Source organism: Rana temporaria, chromosome 3 (assembly GCF_905171775.1).
Source record: "Rana temporaria chromosome 3, aRanTem1.1, whole genome shotgun sequence".
Taxonomy (NCBI): Eukaryota; Metazoa; Chordata; class Amphibia; order Anura; family Ranidae; genus Rana; species Rana temporaria.
Window position 1 is genome coordinate 302,657,527 of NC_053491.1, and position 19,597 is coordinate 302,677,123.

At 45.5% G+C, this 19,597-nt stretch overlaps 1 protein-coding gene across 3 annotated transcripts in view; it reads right to left on the reverse strand.

Annotated features, from left to right (window-relative positions):
• STING1 (stimulator of interferon response cGAMP interactor 1) overlaps positions 1-19,597 on the reverse strand; it is a 476,559-nt gene that overhangs the window by 157,928 nt on the left and 299,034 nt on the right. For all 3 annotated transcript variants that reach the window (XM_040344776.1, XM_040344774.1, XM_040344775.1), the window contains one exon: positions 3,691-3,926. In XM_040344776.1, coding sequence (XP_040200710.1) covers positions 3,691-3,926 — 236 coding nt within the window. The remainder of the gene's footprint in view (positions 1-3,690; positions 3,927-19,597) is intronic.

A 19,597-nucleotide genomic window follows, 5' to 3' on the forward strand; every position in this document is an offset into this window, starting at 1 on the left:
CACCTTGGACATTCGTCAGTACTTCTCCACCCAAGATTGAACATTCTCCTGGGGGTATAGTATACTCTATGCAAGAGGAACAAGTGTGATACTTTCTGAGATGGAGAGATCGAAACCAATACCCCCCTCCTCAAGATCGCGCTCCACTGTTCCGTGGTCATTTGCCCTAAGTCTCTCTCCCACCCTATCCTGCTCTTAATGGGGCCTGCCCTACTTATTGTTTTAGCTCCTATTCTGGAATACAATTCGGAGATCAGGCCTTTAGTTGTTTTTGAAGAGGTTATTTTCAGGAGGGTAGGGGCCGAGGACCATACAATGGGTTGTGACCCAAACTGGGCTTGGATGCCGTGCCGGATCTGGAGGTATCTGTAAAATGTTTTATTTGCTATATTGAATTCCTGTCACAAGTCTGCAAAGGATTTCATATGTTCTCCATCATACAATTGATTTAAACGGTTTATCCCTTGTCTCTCCCATTCTCAATATCTTTTAATTCCCTTAAGTTTTGATTGCACCAGAGAGGGGCAAACGTTGTTATTCCCTTATAGCCCATCAGTGCTTTTGTTGTTTGCCATACTTTAAGGATAAGTTTTATAGTTGGACATTTATGGATAAACGAGCCAGCCTCGAGTGCCTCCAATATTGTCCTATGTGGTGCCCCTATTAGCATCAATGTACCAGGATTCCCGTCTCCCTCCAATCCGCAATTCGCAAGATGTTGTAGCTGCGAAGCTAAGAAGTATGTTTTCGGGTGAGGTACTGCCATTCCCCCCTTTTTAGCTGGTAACTGCATGGTCTGGAGACAAATCCTGGCTTGTCCCTTCTTCCAAATTAACTCTCTAAAGATGGATTCTATCCTTTTGAACCATTTTTGATCTATCCAGACTGGGGAGTTATGGAGGATATAGAGTAGCTGGGGCAGCCATAACATCTTTATTAAATTACATCGTCCCGCTATGGATAATGGTAGTCTACACCAGATGTCTCTTTTATGTTCCCATTTGGACAAGAGGGGAATTAAGTTATTTGGAACAAAGCTATTGATGTCCCTCGTGATCCATATCCCGAGGTATTTCATCATAGCTACTACTTTTAACTGAGGAATTCCGTGGGGTATCTGGACACCAAGGGGATCTATTGGCAGTAGTGCTGACTTTTCCCAATTAATGACCAGCCCAGAACATAGCCCAAACTCACCCACCGTTTTGATCACATTTTTTAACAAGGTTTCGGTGTCTCCCAGAAAAAAAAGGACGTCGTCCGCAAACAGTGCGATCTTATCCTCTATGGTTAGTCTACGGAACCCCTGTATATCTTCTGATTTTCTGATTTTAATGGCCAATGGTTCCATCGCCAGCGCGAACAGAAGGGGGGAAAGGGGACAACCTTGTCGAGTTCCTCTCTCTAGTTGGAAGATTTCAGAAAATTCGTTGTTGATTTTAATTTTTGCTCTTGGCTGGTTATATAGCAGCTTCACCCAACTAATAAACCTGGGGCCAAACCCGAATTTCTCTAGGACCTTCCATAGGTAGTCCCATTCCAGACTGTCAAAAGCCTTGGCAGCATCCAGGGCTAAAACAGCTCTGGAACCCACCCCCTCTGTTGGAATTTGCATATTCAGGAACAGTCTCCTGATATTAATACTGGTTGACCTATTAGGGATGAAGCCAGATTGGTCAGGATGTATGAGCGCTTGGATATTCCGGTTTAGACGAGTTGCTAATACTTTAGCCAAGATCTTGGCGTCAGTACATAGGAGTGAGATGGGACGATACGATGAGGCCTCAGTTGGATCCTTCCCCTCCTTATGTAGGACAATAATGGTGGCTTCTATCATAGAGGTGGGGAGTGTTCCATGAGTCAATGCCCAATTTAATGTCTTGAGGAGTTCTGGTAACAGAATATCCCCATATCTTTTATAGATCTCTAAGGGCAACCCGTCTGGGCCAGGTGACTTTTGAGTTGACATCCCCGCCACTGCCTGTTTTAATTCACCTAGAGTGATTGGCGCCTCCATATCGATGTTATCTTCCTCCGACAGGGTCGGGACGGACATTCCCTGGAGAAAATTTCCCGGTCCTTCGGTCCCTTCCCTCCTCTTGGAGCTATAAAGGGATACCATTTACCATTAATATCAACAACACAACCATTGGTCCCTCCACACATGCCAGGGTGCTGGGTGTAATCCTTGACTCTGACCTCTCATTCAGCCCCCACATCCAATCACTGGCTAACTCCTGTCACCTCAACCTCCAACATCTCCAGAATTCGACCCTTCCTGAATGACACCACAAAAAACGTATTCATTCCTTGATTTTTTCCCGCCTTGACTACCACAACTCTCTCCTTAATGGCCTACCCTTACGCAGGCTAATCCCCCCTTCAGTGGCTTCCCCTACCCCACTGTATTAAATTCTAAATGCTAACCACAACATACAAGGCCATTCACAACATCGCCCCCATCTACATCACCAACCTCATCTGCAGATATCGCCCAAATTGTCCCCTCTGCTCCTCCCAGGACCTCCTGCTGTCTAGCTCCCTTGTTACCTCCTCCCATGCTCGTCTTCAGGACTTCTCGAGAACCTCTGGAATTCCCTGCCCCGGTATGTCCGATCAGCCCCTACCCTGTCAACCTTTAGGAGATCCCTGAAAACTAATTTATTCAGGAAATCCCACCCCACACCCATCTAACTGTCCCCGCGTCACCCCCAACAAATCATTCTCTGCAGCTATTACCCTTTGTACCACCACCCCCTCCCTTTAGAATGTATGCTCTATGTGCAGAGCCCTCTGTACCTTCTGTATTGAACTGTACTGTAATTGTGCTGTCTCCCCTCTAGATTGTAAAGTGCTGTGTAAACTGTTGGCGCTATATAAATTGTATATAATAATAATTTATGAATATGGAATAATGTATCCAGCCCAGGGTTGGTCATAGATAGGTATGAGAAAAAGACTGTCGCAAAACACCCATTTCTGTTCAGTTGCCCTCGGTAATCCCAGCATGTAGGTGTAGCAGAGCAGGATCCCTGGTAGGGTCTTTTGGCAGGGACACAGTTACTGTACATCAGCTAATGTGTGTCTTAAGTTGAATCTCCAAGTGATATACTGTAAAGTTATTTAATCTACTTGTCTAGTCCAGAACTAAAATGGTTCTGTATTGCATTGGCCTCAGGGCCGCCATCAGGGTGGTACAGGCATTACACCTGTAAGGGGCCCGATGGTCCCCAGGCCTGGTACCCCACCCCCCTGCTTTTTTTTCCATCTGACCCCCCCTTTAGCAACTCGCGGCAGGCCCCCCCTTTTTTTATTTATTAATTTTTTCGTCTGACTTTAGCAACTCGCGGCCGGAGAGAGAAGAGAAGACTTGAGTTGACTTTGTTTTGTTCGTCACCACCAATCCCCCCCCCACCCCCTGTCCCGCTTATCATCTTGCGGCAGGAGAGAGAAGAGAAGAGAAGAGATGGCACTTTTGTTACCACAACCCCCACCGCTTATCATCTATCATCTCGCAGGAGAGAGGAGGAGGAGGGCCACCCCCCCCCCCCCGGTTCTCTGCTCCAGGGGGCCCTGCCTAAAGATGTGAAAAGGGGCCCCAAAATTTGTGATGGCTGCCTTGATTGGTCTTAACCATATAACTTATCATATCTTCTAGTCATACTCAACAGGTATTAAAGTGTCAGATACCCTGTGATCTTCATCCAGAATCCGATAGACATTGTTTTTAAAAACTCGTTCCTTGATACCGGCGCGATCAATGTAGAGTGGTGGGATCTCCTTGACAAATTCGATATTTCCATCTATCTCCTTTAGGTCCCCATATATTTTGCAGCTTAAAGGTATCAAGATATGCAGACTGAAAGTGTCAGAAGATTTCAGTAAATTGTTTTCTTTGTTAAATCTTTTCACAGAGTGTTTTAAGGCTGTAAAACAGATTTACAATAGTTAAACCAACATGCAAAATGCAAAAAGCATTAATGGTCATTGGACTGTGGTAACCAATTAATCAATTAAAGAAAATTGTGTATTAGTCTGAACCACTTTAAGGGGTTGTAAAGGTACAATTTTTTTTCCCTAAATAGCTTCCTTTACCTTAGTGCAGTCCTCCTTCACTTACCTCATCCTTCGATTTTGCTTTTAAATGTCTTTATTTCTTCTGAGAAATCCTCACTTCCTGTTCTTTTGTCTGTAACTCCACACAATAATGCAAGGCTTTCTCCCTGGTGTGGAGTGTCGTGCTCACCCCCTCCCTTGGACTACAGGAGAGTCAGCCCACTAATACACAGCTCATTTCTCTATCTGCAACATAGAGAGCATCCTGACTCTCCCGTAGTCCAAGGGAGGGGGCGAGCATGACACTCCACACCAGGGAGAAAGCCTTGCATTACTGTGTGGAATTACAGACAGAAGAACAGGATGAGGATTTCTCAGAAGAAATAAAGACATTTCAAAGCAAAATCGAAAGGATGAGGTAAGTGAAGGAGGACTGCACTAAGGTAAAGGAAGCTATTTCGGAAAACAAATTGTACCTTTACAACCCCTTTAAATCAGACATCCTATTATTGTATTTAAACACACTTGATTGCAGTCAGAGCGTGTACTGATTTACTAAAGCAGTTATGAATCTTCTAGTTTATCCAATCATGAGAAAGGCGTCTGTACATAATTGGGTATTTTAAAGTGAACATAAATTAGCAATATTTTAATAAATTATCTTCAATCTATAGAGTACATCACAGAAGGTTACAGTATGAAATGAGAAAAGTATTAACTTCAAATAAACTTGTCCATTAATAGCTACACTAAAAATTTTTATCAGAAAAATACTAAGATAGCTCTGATCCAAGCGCTCTATGGTATAAGAAAAGTAAGCAGTGTAGCAGCTATTATATATTAAAAAACGCAACAAAGAAAAATATGTCTCATTAAAACAATAATAAAACATTAACAGCGCTTGAGAAATCACTGATTCCCCTGAACTCATATGTTAATTTTTTTTTTTAACATTCAATGTTTATTAAGAAAAAAGGTAATCATAGTACATGTGTTCATAATCTGCAGTGAAAAATTATGACAGCCTCAGGCTGCAGTCCGTTTGAAACCACTATACACCTGAGGGAGAGCCGACGGTGCTGTTTACACTGAGAGGATCTTGTCAAGGCTGTATGAGGCTGCATTCCGGTGAGTAGATTACCTTAAGGGGATTGCAAGTGACGGAACCTTCTACTCACATTTCGGATATTAAAGTTTCCCTGCATTGTCATCAGCAATGGGTAGCGTTTGAGCTGTCACTCAAGGTCAAGCAGTAGCTGATTATTTGGCCAGACGGTGGTTCCTTGGGACTTATATAACTTTATGTGATCACCCCATAGGGGAAATCAAGACTGCATGTAGTCTGTTCCCTTTTGTATCACGATATTTGTCATCATTAACCACTTAAGCCCCGGACCAATATGCAGCTTAATGCCCAGAGGTGTTTTTACAATTTGGCACTGCGCTGCTTTAACTGGTAATTGCGCGGTCATGCAATGTTGTACCGAAACGGAACTTGTGTCCTTTTCTTCCCACAAATAGAGCTTTCTTTTGATGGTATTTGATTGCCTCTGCGATTTTTTTTTTTTGCGATATAAACGGGAAAATACCGTAAATTTTGAAAAAAATTGATTTTCCTTAAAACAAAAAGTAAAAAATATCGAATAAACTAAATTTTAGTCAAACATTTAGGCCAAAATGTATTCAGCCACATGTCTTTAGTAAAAAAATCGCAATGAGCGTATATTTATTGATTTTCGCAAAAGTTATAGCGTCTACAAACTAGGGTACATTTTCTGGAATTTACACAGCTTTTATTTTATGACTGCCTATCTCATTTCTTGAGGTGCTAAAATGGCAGGGCAGTACAAAACCCCCCCAAATGACCCCATTTTAGAAAGTAGACACCCCAAGGAAACTGCTGAGAGGCATGTCGAGTCCATTGAATATTTTTTTTTTTTGTCCCAAGTGATTGAATAATGACCAAAAAAATTTTTTTTACAAAACGTTGTCACTAAATGATATATTGCTCACACATGCCATGGTTATATGTGGAATTTCACCCCAAAATACATTCTGCTGCTTCTCCTGAGTACGGGGATACCACATGATTGGGACTTTTTGGGAGCCTAGCCGCATACGGGGCCCCAAAAACCAAGCACCGCCTTCAGCATTTCTAAGGGCACAAATTTTTGATTTCACTCCTCACTACCTATCAAGGTTTCGAAGGCCATAAAATGCCAAAATAGCACAAAACCCCCCCAAATGACCCCATTTTGGAAAGTAGACACCCCAAGCTATTTGCTGAGAGGCATGTCGAGTCCATGGAATATTTTATATTTTGACACAAGTTGCGAGAATATGACAAACTGATTTTTTTTTGCACAAAGTTGTCACTAAATGATATATTGCTCACACATGCCATGGTTATATGTGGAATTGCACCCCAAAATACATTCTGCTGCTTCTCCTGAGCACGGGGATACCACATGTGTGGGACTTTTTGTGAGCCTAACCGCGTACAGGGCCCCGAAAACCAAGCACCGCCTTCAAGATTTCTAACGGCATTCAATTTTGATTTCCCTCCTCACTAGCTATCACTACCTATTACTGTTTTGAAGGCCATAAAATGCCAAGATGGCACACAACCCCCCTAAATGACCCCATTTTGGAAAGAAGACACCCCAAGTTATTTGATGAGAGGCATGTTGAGTCCATGGAATAATGACCAAAAAATAATAATTTACAAAACGTTGTCACTAAATGATAAATTGCTCAAACATGCCATGGGCATATGTGGAATTACACCCCAAAATACATTCTGCTGCTTCTCCTGAGTACGGGGATACCACATGTGTGAGACTTTTTGGGAGCCTAGCCGCGTACGGGACCCCAAAAACCAATCACCGCCTTCAGGCTTTCTAAGGGTGTAAATTTTTGATTTCACTCCTCACTACCTATCACAGTTTCGAAGGCCATAAAATGCCAAGATGGCACACAACCCCCCCAAATGACCCCATTTTGGAAAGAAGACATCCCAAGCTATTTGCTGAGAGGCATGTTGAGTTCATGGAAAAAAAATTTTTTTGCTCCAAGTGATTGAATAATGACCAAAATTTTTTTTTACAAAACATGGTCACTAAATGATAAATTGCTCAAACATGCCATGGGCATATGTGAAATTACACCCCAAAATACATTCTGCTGCTTCTCCTGAGTACGGGGATACCACATGTGTGGGACTTTTTGGGAGCCTAGCCGCGTACGGGACCCCAAAAACCATTCACCGCCTTCAAGATTTGTGTGAGTGAAATCAAAGATTTATGTCCTTAGAAATCTTGAAGGTGGTGATTGGTTTTCGGGGTCCCGTACGCAGCTAGGCTCCCAAAAAGTCCCACACATGTGGTATCCCCGTACTCAGGAGAAGCAGCAGAATGTATTTTTGGGTGTAATTCCACATATGCCCATGGCATGTGTGAGAAATATATCATTTAGTGACAACGTTTTGTAAATTCATTTTTTTTGGTCATTATTCAATCACTTGGGGCCAAAAAATTAAATATTCAATGGACTCAACATGCCTCTTAGCAAATAGCTTGGGGTGTCTTCTTTCCAAAATGGGGTCATTTGGGGGGGTTGTGTGCCATCTTGGCATTTTATGGCCTTCAAAACAGTAATAGGTAGTGATAGCTAGTGAGGAGGGAAATTAAAATTGTATGCCGTTGGAAAAATTGAAGGCGGTGCTTGGTTTTCGGGGCCCCGTACGCGGCTAGGCTCACAAAAAGTCCCACACATGTGGTATCCCCGTACTCAGGAGAAGCAGCAGAATGTATTTTGGGGTGCAATTCCACATATAACCATGGCATGTGTGAGCAATATATCATTTAGTGACGACTTTGTGCAAAAGAAAATCAGTTTGTCATATTCTCGCAACTTGTGTCAAAATATAAAATATTCCATGGACTCGACATGCCTCTCAGCAAATAGGTTGGGGTGTCTACTTTCCAAAATGGGGTCATTTGGGTTATTTTTGTGCTATTTTGGCATTTTATGGCCTTCGAAACTGTGATAGGTAGTGAGGAGTGAAATCAAAAATTTACACCCTTAGAAAGCCTGAAGGCGGTGATTGGTTTTTGGGTTCCCGTACGCGGCTAGGCTCCCAAAAAGTCTCACACATGTGGTATCCCCTTACTCAAGAGAAGACGCAGAATGTATTTTGGGGTGTAATTTCACATATGCCCATGGCATGTTTGAGCAATATATCATTTAGTGACAACTTTGCGCAAAAAAATAAAAATATATATTTTTCCCGCAACTTGGGTCAAAATATAAAATATTCCATGGACTCGAGATGCCTCTCAGCAAATAGCTTGGGGTGTCTACTTTCCAAAATGGGGTCATTTGGGGGGGGGTTTTGAATTGTCCTGGCATTTTATGCACAACATTTAGAAGCTTATGACACACATCACCCACTCTTCTAACCACTTGAAGAAAAAGCCCTTTCTGACACTGTTTGTTTACATAAAAACATTTTTTTTTTTGCAAGAAAGTTAAGTTGAACCCCCAAACATTATATATTTTTTTAAAGCAAAGGCCCTACAGATTAAAATGGTGGGTTTTGCAATTTTTTTTTCCACACAGTATTTGCGCAGCGTTTTTTCAAACACATTTTTTGGGGAAAAAATACACTTTTTTTATTTTAAAGCACTAAGACACACTATATTGCCCAAATTATTGATGAAATAAAAATGATGATCTTAGGCCGAGTACATGGATACCAAACACGCACACAAACGCGCAGTGGTGACAAACTACATACATTTTATTTATTTTTTTATCCAGAATAAAGTTTATTGAATCACCAATATAATCACCAATACATCGAGATTACTTTCAGGCATAGAACATTAGACTACACTCCATTACAAATTTCAGCAATGATACACCATATCGCCCCTCCAACCACATACATGACAAAATCCAGTCCGTTCCCGACCCCACCCTGACTCTCCTACCCAATATAGATGTTTTCCACATCCCTTAGACCAATCTCAGTGACATTTCAAAGATCAAGTTGGATTGCTCAGACCGAGTAACCTAACCGTGACCAGGTCCACCGGGGCCAAGCCCGGTACATCCAGCCACCTGCCCCACAGCTTCTCAAATTTCTGGGAGTACCCTCTGTGTTGGTATATCACCTTCTCCTTTTGGAGCATTTCCCCCATTATATTGATCCACTCCTTCAGACTGGGAGGCTCCTCCGCTATCCAGTGAGACATTATGAGCTTGCGAGCCAGGAATAGAGACCTAATGACCGCCACTTTAGTACCTTCCTCCCATTCCAACTCCTCTAATATAAGGAGCAAGCAACGTTTTGGGTCAGTAGGCAGTAATACTTGGAACACCCTGTTAATGGTGTCCACTACTCCCGCCCAATAGGGGTGGAGCTTCGGGCATCTCCACAGTAGGTGAATCAGGTCGCCATGATCCCTCTTACACCTGGTACATAGCGGGGTGGGCCTTAGCCCCATAGCGAACAGCCTGTGGGGGGTGTAATACACCCTCAGTAATAGGTATAATTGCGACACCTTCTGAGACACATTCAGGGAACAGATTGGTACCGCCTGTAGAGCCTCATCCCACTGTTCGCCGTCCATCGGGCCCACATCTCCCTCCCACTTGGCCCTCACTCTCAGCGGGTGTTTGGTCATGAAGCTGTGTAACAACATATTATAACATTGCGATATGAATCCCTTGGTAGAGGTCGCTCTTGCAATCAAATTGAACAAAGGGGTGGGGGAGGGAAGCCACTCCGAAGCGTCACCCTGGGCCCTCACTGCATGACTGAGTTGCATATAATAGAACTGCATTGACTGTGGTAGCTTGAAAAGACCCCGCAGAGCCTCAAACGGGAGGAGTTTCCCGTTGCGAAATATCTGTCCCAGATGAACTATCCCATATCTCCTCCAAAGTGCCCCATGCTGTAGCTTGGCCAATTCAGGATATGAGTCATTTGACCAGATGGGGCTATATTCTGTGTATCCTGTCACTCCCTGCAGATACCTAGCTTTGTTCAGAGGAACCTCCTCCCTCCCCCTCCCTCCTCTCCCCAGTGCGAACCACGCCTACCAGCTGTTGCAGCTGAGCGGCTATATAGTATAACCAGGGATTAGGGAGGGCGAGCCCCCCCTCATCCTTCGGGCACTGGAGATGTTCTAGCTTAATCCTGGGAGTACGGTTTTTCCAGATGAGTGAGCGAAACAGGGAGTTGACAATTCTAAATATCTTCAAGGTCACCACTGTGGGGGCATTATGAAGTACATAAAGCAGCTGGGGCATTAGGATCATTTTGATCAAGTTTACCCTACCGGCTACTGATAGGCATAGAGAATTCCACGTCTTAATACGGTCACAAAATTTTTGCAGCAACAGGGATACATTCAGTCTCCCATATTCACATATCCTGGGTGTCACCTGGATTCCCAGATATTTGAATGAGGTAGTCAGGGGCACCGTAGAAGACGTTGGGGGAGCCCCCCCTTCGTCAATAAGCATCAGTGAGGACTTAGTCCAGTTTATCTGCAGTCCTGAAAATTTACCAAACTCCCGTATCACAGTCATGGCCCCCGTCAGTGAACCCTCTACATCCCCTAGCAAAATCATGGTATCGTCTGCATACAGCATTATTTTTTCCTGTCTGTCCCCGTACCTGAACCCCACTACCTCCGGGCTGGCTCTGATTTTAATTGCAAGGGGTTCTATCGCCAAGGCGAACAACAGAGGTGACAATGGGCACCCCTGTCGCGTGCCTCTCCCCAAAGTAAAAGTGTGTGAAACCGCCCCTAACGACCGAATGGCCGCCCTTGGGTTGAAGTATAGTAGACGGACCCAGGAAACAAAGGATTCCCCAAAACCAAACCTCTCAAGAACCTCCCATAGATACTCCCACTCAACGCTATCGAAGGCCTTCATAGCGTCCAGTGAGAGCAAGGCTCTCTGTCCCACATTATCTGCTGAGGATTGCATATTAAGGTACAACCTACGCAAGTTGACAGCCGTCGACTTGTCAGGCATAAATCCTGCTTGGTCTGGATGGACCAAGCTAGTAATGACCCCGTTCAACCTGATCGCTAACATTTTGGCCAGCAACTTAATGTCGCTCTGGAGCAGCGATATCGGCCTGTAGGAGCCCGGATCCAACGGGTCCTTGCCAGGCTTTAGTATCAATACAATGTTAGCAGTAGTCATGGAAGCAGGCAAAGTCTGTCGTTCCCTGGCCGCATTAAACACCACCAGGAGTTTCGGTAGGAGAATACCCGCATAGTGCTTGTACACTTCGATGGGCAATCCGTCTGCCCCCGGTGCCTTACAGTTTGGGAACGCGGCCAGCGCTGTCTGCAGTTCTTCTAAAGTGAAGGGGGCGTCTAAGGCCTTCCGCTGCTCATGACCTAGTCGGGGGAAGTCAATGTCTTGTAGGTAGGTCAAGAGTTCTGTCCGGGTGAATAGCTCCGTCGGGAGGTACAAAGTCTCATAAAATCTAGCCAGTTCTGCCAAGACCATGTCTGGGGAATTCACTATCTTGCCCTCTCTGTTTTTAATTGCTCCAATACTGGGAGACCTCTGCTGGGAGTTAGCTATCCTAGCAAGCATACGCCCTGTACTTTCGCCCTCCTCAAAGAAAGCCAGCCTAGAGAAAAATAGCTTTTTTTCTGCCTTGGAGGCCAGCAGCCGCTCATAAGCTGATTGAGCTGACTGCCATACCTCCCTAGCAGCCTCCGTTGGGGTTTGCACGAAAGCCTCCTCCAGGGCCGTTACCTGTTTTTCAAGGTCCTCTTTGAGCCCCGAAGAATCCTTCTTCACCCTGGTAATTTCCCGGATAAGTAACCCCCTCACATAGGCTTTAAAGGCGTCCCACTGCTCCGACGGGGATTCAGCAAAGCTCCCTCTATCCAAAAACTCCCGCATGCTCCGCTCCACCTCCTCATGTGACAGGAAAAGTTCCAGCCAAAAGGCGTTAAATTTCCATGGGGATCTTGGAAGTGTAGAGGGTGGAGAAATAATTAAGTTAGTCACCAAATGTGAGTGATCTGAGACACTACGGGGCTTATAATTCACCTTCGAGATGGATGGGAGCATAACAGGGTTACACACTACCAGGTCTATCCTAGACAATGTCCCGTGGGTCTTGGAAAAGCAGGAGAACTGTCTCTCCAATGGGTTCCTAGACCTCCATACATCTATCCATCCTACCTCGGTGAGCAATCTTAGCAACGGAGAGTCCCTCAGAGAGGACGAGACCCCGGAGGTGGGGTGTCGGTCCATCGAGGGACTCAGCCAGCAATTGAAGTCCCCCACTATCAGCAGCGGGAGGTCCGGCCTGCCCTCCAAGTAGGCTAGCAGCGACCGGAGCACCGCCACCGTGAACGGCGGGGGTATATAAACACATGCCAATATACAGTTCAGTTTACCCACCCGGCAATGCAGAAAAATAAACCGCCCCTCCGCATCAATACACACATCCATTTCCTGAAAATCAATAGCGGCGTGTATCATTACACTCACACCCCTAGAGTACGAGGTGTGAGTAGAATGGTAAGCCTTACCCACCCAGGCATACTTAAGACAGCATTGCGTTTCAGTGGTTAAGTGCGTTTCCTGCATACATAAAATCATAGGGTGATACTTTTTCAGACAAGTAGATACCATCATACGCTTCAGTGGGGAACCGAGGCCCCTCACATTCCACGATACCACAGGCAGCTCAGCCATTGGGATAAAGCATGCATAAATGAAAGGTTAGAGGCATTGTGAATAAAGGCATCGGTCTCAAGTTGGTACCTAGAGGCCCAGGTGTGGCCAGAAAGAACAGTCATGGTACCTCGGTGCAGCAATGAGCAAACAAAGTTCTCGATGTAGGTGGTAAAAGTGCAAAAAACAATAGGCCTGGGCCGTCAACAGACCGGACCCATATTCATGGCCTGTACTCCGGAAACAGTACTGCAGTTTGAAAAAAAAAAGGAACAGGTCCAGGCCGCCAACAGAGCTGACCCCTCGGCTCCAACAGGGAGCGAACCATAATAAGGCACTTTTGCTCCACGTATAGTGTGGAGTAATCGCATTTTCCTTGCAACTTTACAAGATGACTCAAAGTTCACATCCTAATATAACGTCTCCCAGCAAAAACTTAGTCACTCAGGAAAAGGAAGTAAAATAAAAATAAAAGGGGTCTTTTGTGCAAAGTTCAATGGATGAAGACAGCAGACCATCCACCGCAATCCGGGGAAGGGGAAAGAGGGGACCAGAATGAAACCCTCCACTTTGAAAAGTGCAGGCATTGCACCAAAAAACAGAACTTAAAACATAATAACCTGCTTCTGCTTCTGTAAGGTCAGTCTCCTTCCTCCTCTCTCTCGCGGTGACGTAGGGCCTGTTCGTTACGATCAAGCCACAGTGCAGCATCTTGGGCTGATTCAAAGAATTGGGCCTGCCGGTTGGCAGTAACTCTCAGCTTGGCAGGGTAGAGCATAGCATATTGTAGTTGTAGTGCGCGAAGACGCCTTTTCACATCCGAAAATTTGGCCCGGCGGCGTTGCACCTCAGCAGAAAAGTCCGGGTAGAAGGACACCCGGACCCCATTAACCTGGACGTTGGCCTTCTCTCTGGCATGTCTCAGCACCGCCTCCCTGTCCCTATAGTGGAGCAATCTGGCCAGAATAGGCCTAGGGGGGGCACCAGGCTGTGGTGGGCGGTCCGGTGTGCGGTGCGCTCTTTCAACTGTAAAGAACGGGGAGAAGGCCTCTTTTCCGAATACTTCCATCAGCCAGCCTTCGACAAAGGTGGTGGGGTCCCGGCCCTCCGTCTTCTCCGGCAGCCCCACTATGCGCACTTTGTTGCGGCGTAAACGATTTTCAATGTTGTCAGCCCTGTTGTTAGTGTCCCTGGCCAGCTGAATGGCTGCATGGGCCTCGCGAGCAACTGGGGGCAGCCTATCTTCCACTTCACTCACCCTGCTTTCCACAGCCGTCGTGCGCTCCCGTATCTTTTGCATGTCCTGCCGCAGCAGGGACACATCCTCTCTGAGACCCCCAAACTGTTCCTTCAGTATATTTACAGAAGCGGTACATACATGAACCGCTCTCAATATCTCAGCCAGGGTCAGTTGCTCTGTATCCCCCGCCTCAGTATCCGCATCTGTGGGCATGGAGGGGGGCTGTTCCACAGTATTCCCCCGCTCTACACATCTCCAGGCCCCTCCATCCGCCTGTCCCTGCAAGGCCTGCCCTGAGTCCTGGGCCCGATCAGCTCCCCCTCTTCCTTCCTGCTCCGGGGGACCCCCAAGCTTTTGCGTGAAGAAGGTCATATCTCTCGGGTAATCCTTACCCTGTGTCTTTGCTGCTTTTTTGCTGGTCTCCCCCTTGGAGTGCGGAGAGCCTGGGCCGCGGCGGCGCCATCTTGGATCTCGAGCGCCGGCCAATCTTCCTTCTTTTTAGCCATTCCGCGGGTGCAGAGAGCCGGCGGGTGGACCGGGAGGGTGACCGGGTGAGTAGCCAGCTGAACAGCCGTTCAGAACCGTCGGATCGCTGCTGGGAGAGGATCAATACCGGGTGCTGCGGAGGAGCTGTGATACACACGTCTTCTCACATGCCGGTATTGGCCACGCCCCTCAACTACATACATTTTTAAAAGCCTTTAAAAGCCTTTACAGGTTACCATATTAGATTTACAGAGGAGGTCTACTGCTAAAATGACTGCCCTCGATCTGCCCTTCGCAGTGATACCTCACATGCATGGTGCAATTGATGTTTACATATGACTCCAGACCGACGCTTGCGTTCGCCTTTGCGCAAGAGCAGGGGGGGACAGGGATGCTTTTTTTTTTTTTTTTTATTTCGCTTTTTTTATTTTATTTGTAAACTGTTCCTTCCATTTTATTTATTTTTTACCATTTTTATTGTTATCTCAGGGAATGTATATATCCCTTATGATAGCAATAGTTAGTGACAGGTACTCTTTTTTTTAAAAAATGGGGTCTCCACTATAGGGACAGGCATCTGACCACACCAAGATCGGTGTGATAAAATGCTTTTTCCATTTTCCCAATGGCGCTGTTTATATCCGGGGGGGGGGGACATTTCCTCCCACTGAATGTAAAAGCAGTCTAGAGGCTAATTAGCCGCTAGGACTGCTTTTACATGAAAGCCGACCGCTGGCTGAAAAGAATGATACCAAGATGATGCCTAAACCCGCAGGCATCATTCTGGTATAACCATTCAAAGTCCAGCAACATACCAGTACGTTGATGGTTCTTGTTGGACATTATTGTATTCTTTTTTTTCATGCAGCCTGTTGGCTGAACGAAAAAAAGATTGATCGGTGGGTATGCCCACCATTAGAATACCTCCCTTCATCCACCCACTTCTAATGATGGGCATACATGCACCATTTATATATGCCGAAGCATGGGGGCATCCTCCCGCAAAAAAGTTATGCCGCGTACACACGGTTGGACTTTTCTATGCCGCGTACACACAGTCGGACTTTTCTATGCCGTGTACACATGGTCAGACTTTTCCACGGGAAAGCCTCCGTAGGAATGTCAACCGTACGTACGCGGCATTAGGAGCAAAATCGCTCCTCCGCCCCTAATGCCCCAATGTTTCGGCATATATGCTCTTTTTTTAACTGTGGTGGTGAAATCACCTCCTACAGCGTTGGAGTCGCGGCTTTCTATATAGTGGGAGCAAACGCTGTTGCTGTCACGCTAAATAAATCCGTGCTGCAACTGAATGGCGTACCTGCTAAGCAAATGATGGTTAACATTAAAACAAAGTAACATTACAGTATAACAGTAAGATCATACCATACCTGCAAAGCAAATACCAAAAAAAAAACATAGTAAAAAATAAAACATTTAACGCAACCTGTACCTAAAATATATATATGCTGAAGCATGGGGGCATCCTCCCACAAAAAAGTTATGCCGCATACACACGGTCAGACTTTTCCACGGGCAAGCCTCCGTAGGAATGTCAACCGTACGTACGCGGCATTAGGAGCAAAATCGCTCCTCCGCCCCTAATGCCCCCATGCTTCGGCATATATGCTCTTTTTTTAACTGTGGTGGTGAAATCACCTCCTACAGCGTTGGAGTCACGGCTTTCTATATAGTGGGAGCAAACGCTGTTGCTCTCACGCTAAATAAATCCGCGCTGCAACTGAATGGCGTACCTGCTAAGCAAATGATGGTTAACATTAAAACAAAGTAACATTACAGTATAACAGTAAGATCATACCATACCTGCAAAGCAAATGCCAAAAAAAAAACATAGTAAAAAATAAAACATTTAACGCAACCTATACCTAAAATATATATATGCCGAAGCATGGGGGCATCCTCCCACAAAAAAGTTATGCCGCATACACACGGTCAGACTTTTCCACGGGCAAGCCTCCGTAGGAATGTCGACCGTATATACGCGGCATTAGGAGCAAAATCGCTCCTCCGCCCCTAATGCCCCCAGGCTTCGGCATATATGCTCTTTTTTTAACTGTGGTGGTGAAATCACCTCCTACAGCACTGGAGTCGCGGCTTTATATATCGTGGGAGCAAACGCTGTTGCTGTCAAGTCCGTGCAACAGCTGAAAAAAAACTCAGTAGATTGCTTTAAGAAAGGCCTGGATTCTTTCCTAAATGTACAGAATATAACTTGAGTATTAAGATTTGTAGGTAAAGTTGATCCAGGGTAAATCCGATTGCCTCTCGGGGGATCAGGAAGGAATTTTTTCCCCTGCTGTAGCAAATTGGATCATGCTCTGCTGGGGTTTTTTGCCTTCCTCTGGATCAACTGTGGGAATGGAGTTGGGTGTATAGGATTTTACTGTGTTTTTTATTTTTGTTTTTTTATTTTTTGTGGTTGAACTGGATGGACTTGTGTCTTTTTTCAACCTGACTAACTATGAATGGCGTACCTGAAAACAGTAAAGTAAATTACATACCTGAAAAGCAAGCATGAAAAAACATAACAAAAAACTTTGCAGAATAGAATACAGTAAAAAAGAGCAGAACAATAGAGAGAGAATAGAGTGGGAGAGAACAATAAAACGACAACTATTTTTTTTTTTAATATTTTTTTTTGTGTTTTTATTTTTTACTTTTTTTTTTTTTTTTTGTAACTGTAACTGTTGAACTTTCCGGATCCAGGTTTGGGTCTCTCAAAATGCGATGGCATGCGATGACAGCCTAGCCTGTGAAATGTTTTACCCTACGCTAATACTTCACTCGTGTGTGGAAGCGTTCAAAACATTCACCAATACAAAGACCAGGATCGGCAGGACATTGGGGACAAAAATAACAGGTGTCACACCTAAATCCGCGCTTGGTACAGACACGACATTTTCTTTGGGGGGCTTTTTGGGTAAGGGTACTCTTGAGGGCATATACAAAATGCCTCTCATGCAGTCGGCTTACTGCATTTGGTTGGGGATGGTGAGGTACAGAACCGCCTGGATACAGGAATTCTGTGACGATATCCCTCTGGAATTGAAGGAAGGATCCGTTCTGTCCTGAAGCTTTGTATAAGACAAAAGCATTCAGTAGAGTCAATTGAAATAAATGTAGAGACACTTTTTTGTACCAGCGTCTCGCCTTACGGGCAATAGGATACGGCGCCATCAACTGGTCGTTGAGGTCCACCCCTCCCATATTAAGGTTATATTCGTGGACACAGAGGGGTTTCTCCACAACACCAGTCGCTGTATGAATTTGTACTGTCGTGTCTGCGTGAAGGGTGGTAAGAACGAAAACATTCCTATTGTCCCACCACTTCACAGCGAGCAAATTTTTACATCTGTAGCAGGCTCTCGCCCCCAGCCTAAGACAGGCATCTACAAGCCGCTGTGGAAAGCCCCGGCGATTAGGTCGCACGGTGCCACATGCTCCAATCTGATGATCAAACAAGTGACTAAAAAGTGGCACGCTACTGTAAAAAATTGTCCACATACAAGTGGTACCCCTTTCCGAATAAGGGTGACACCAAGTCCCAAACGATCTTGCCAGCGCTCCCCATGTAATCTGGGCATCCTTCCGGCTCTACCTCACTATCTTTGCCCTCATAAACCCTAAAGCTCCATGTGTAGCCTGTTGCCCTGTCACAGAGCTTATAGAGCTTGACCCCGTATCTGGCACGCTTGCTGGGAAGGAACTGTTTGAAAGACAAGCGGCCAGAAAATTTAATCAGGGACTCATCAACGCATACAACCTGCTGGGGATTAAACAAGGCTGCATAACGTTCGTTGAAATGGTTTATGAGGGGCTGAATTTTGTAGAGCCGGTCATATTCAGGGTCTCCACGTGGACGACAAAGTGCATTGTCACTGAAATGCAGGAACCGCAGGAGCGCCTCGTATCAATTCCTGGCCATGTGAGCAGAGAACACGGGCATATGGTCGATGGGATGTGTGGACCAATACATCCTCAACTTCAGGAAATTGGTGTATGCCCATGTTGAGGGTAAGGCCCAGAAAGGTCTTAAATTCGGAAACCTCAAGAGGTTTCCATTCTTTGGCAAGGAGAGACTGGGGATTAGTGGCGATGAAAGTACCAGCATATAAATTAGTCTGGTCCACAATAGATCTATAGAGATCTTCCATGAAATACAGCGAATAAAAATCAAGTGGCATAAAATTCGCTGTATCCACCTGAATACCGGGTTGGCCAGTGAATGGGGGAAGTACGGGTGCTGCAGAAGTGGTGGGGACCCAATCAGGATAGGCAAATTCTGCAGGAAGGGCACTATGGGCACGACGGGCCTGTCTTTGTCTTGTTCTTGGTGGCAGCGGGACACTACTTGTGCTTGCCCCCTCGCCAGCTTGAACTGCACTTATGGGACTCGCCACGTCACCACGTCTTACTGCAGTGCTGGATGAATGACCAGGGTGTACTAGGCCGCTGGTGCTTGCCAATCCACCAGAAGGAATAGCGGCGCTAGTACTTCTCTGCTCCATACAAGGATCCTGTGGTTCTTGCTGCTCAACAACATCAGAACGGGGTCGGGTACGCCTGGCCTTAGCAGGGACCTCAACTTCGTCGTCAGAGCTATCTGACATGGAGCCGCTGCCGTAAACGGGTTCATATTCTGAGCCAGATTCTGACAGATGCGTGACCTCCAATTCACTATCTGTCAAGCTCATGAACAAGTAGGCCTCGTCATCAGTGTACATTCGCTTTGCCATTTTGGACTCTAAATTTAGTCATACACTGGTGATGATTCACAGGTAAAAAAAGCACCTGACTATAGAAAAGCAAATGTAGAAAACGCTTAAAAAAAAAAACTGTTAGCGATCGCAGGGATCAGGCCTGTCTCTGCGAACGCTGCAGTTATGTGTGTTGTGTTTTTGAAGTGACAGTGATCGATCGATACTGCACTTGGGTGGGTTGGGCTGGGCAGAGGGGGAAAACGCAGGTGCTAGCAGGTATCTGGGCGATTTCCGCTAACTATGCGTTTTTGGGTACCCTAAACTGCTGGGTACGCTAATATTGATCTGATCAGATCAGGTATCGATC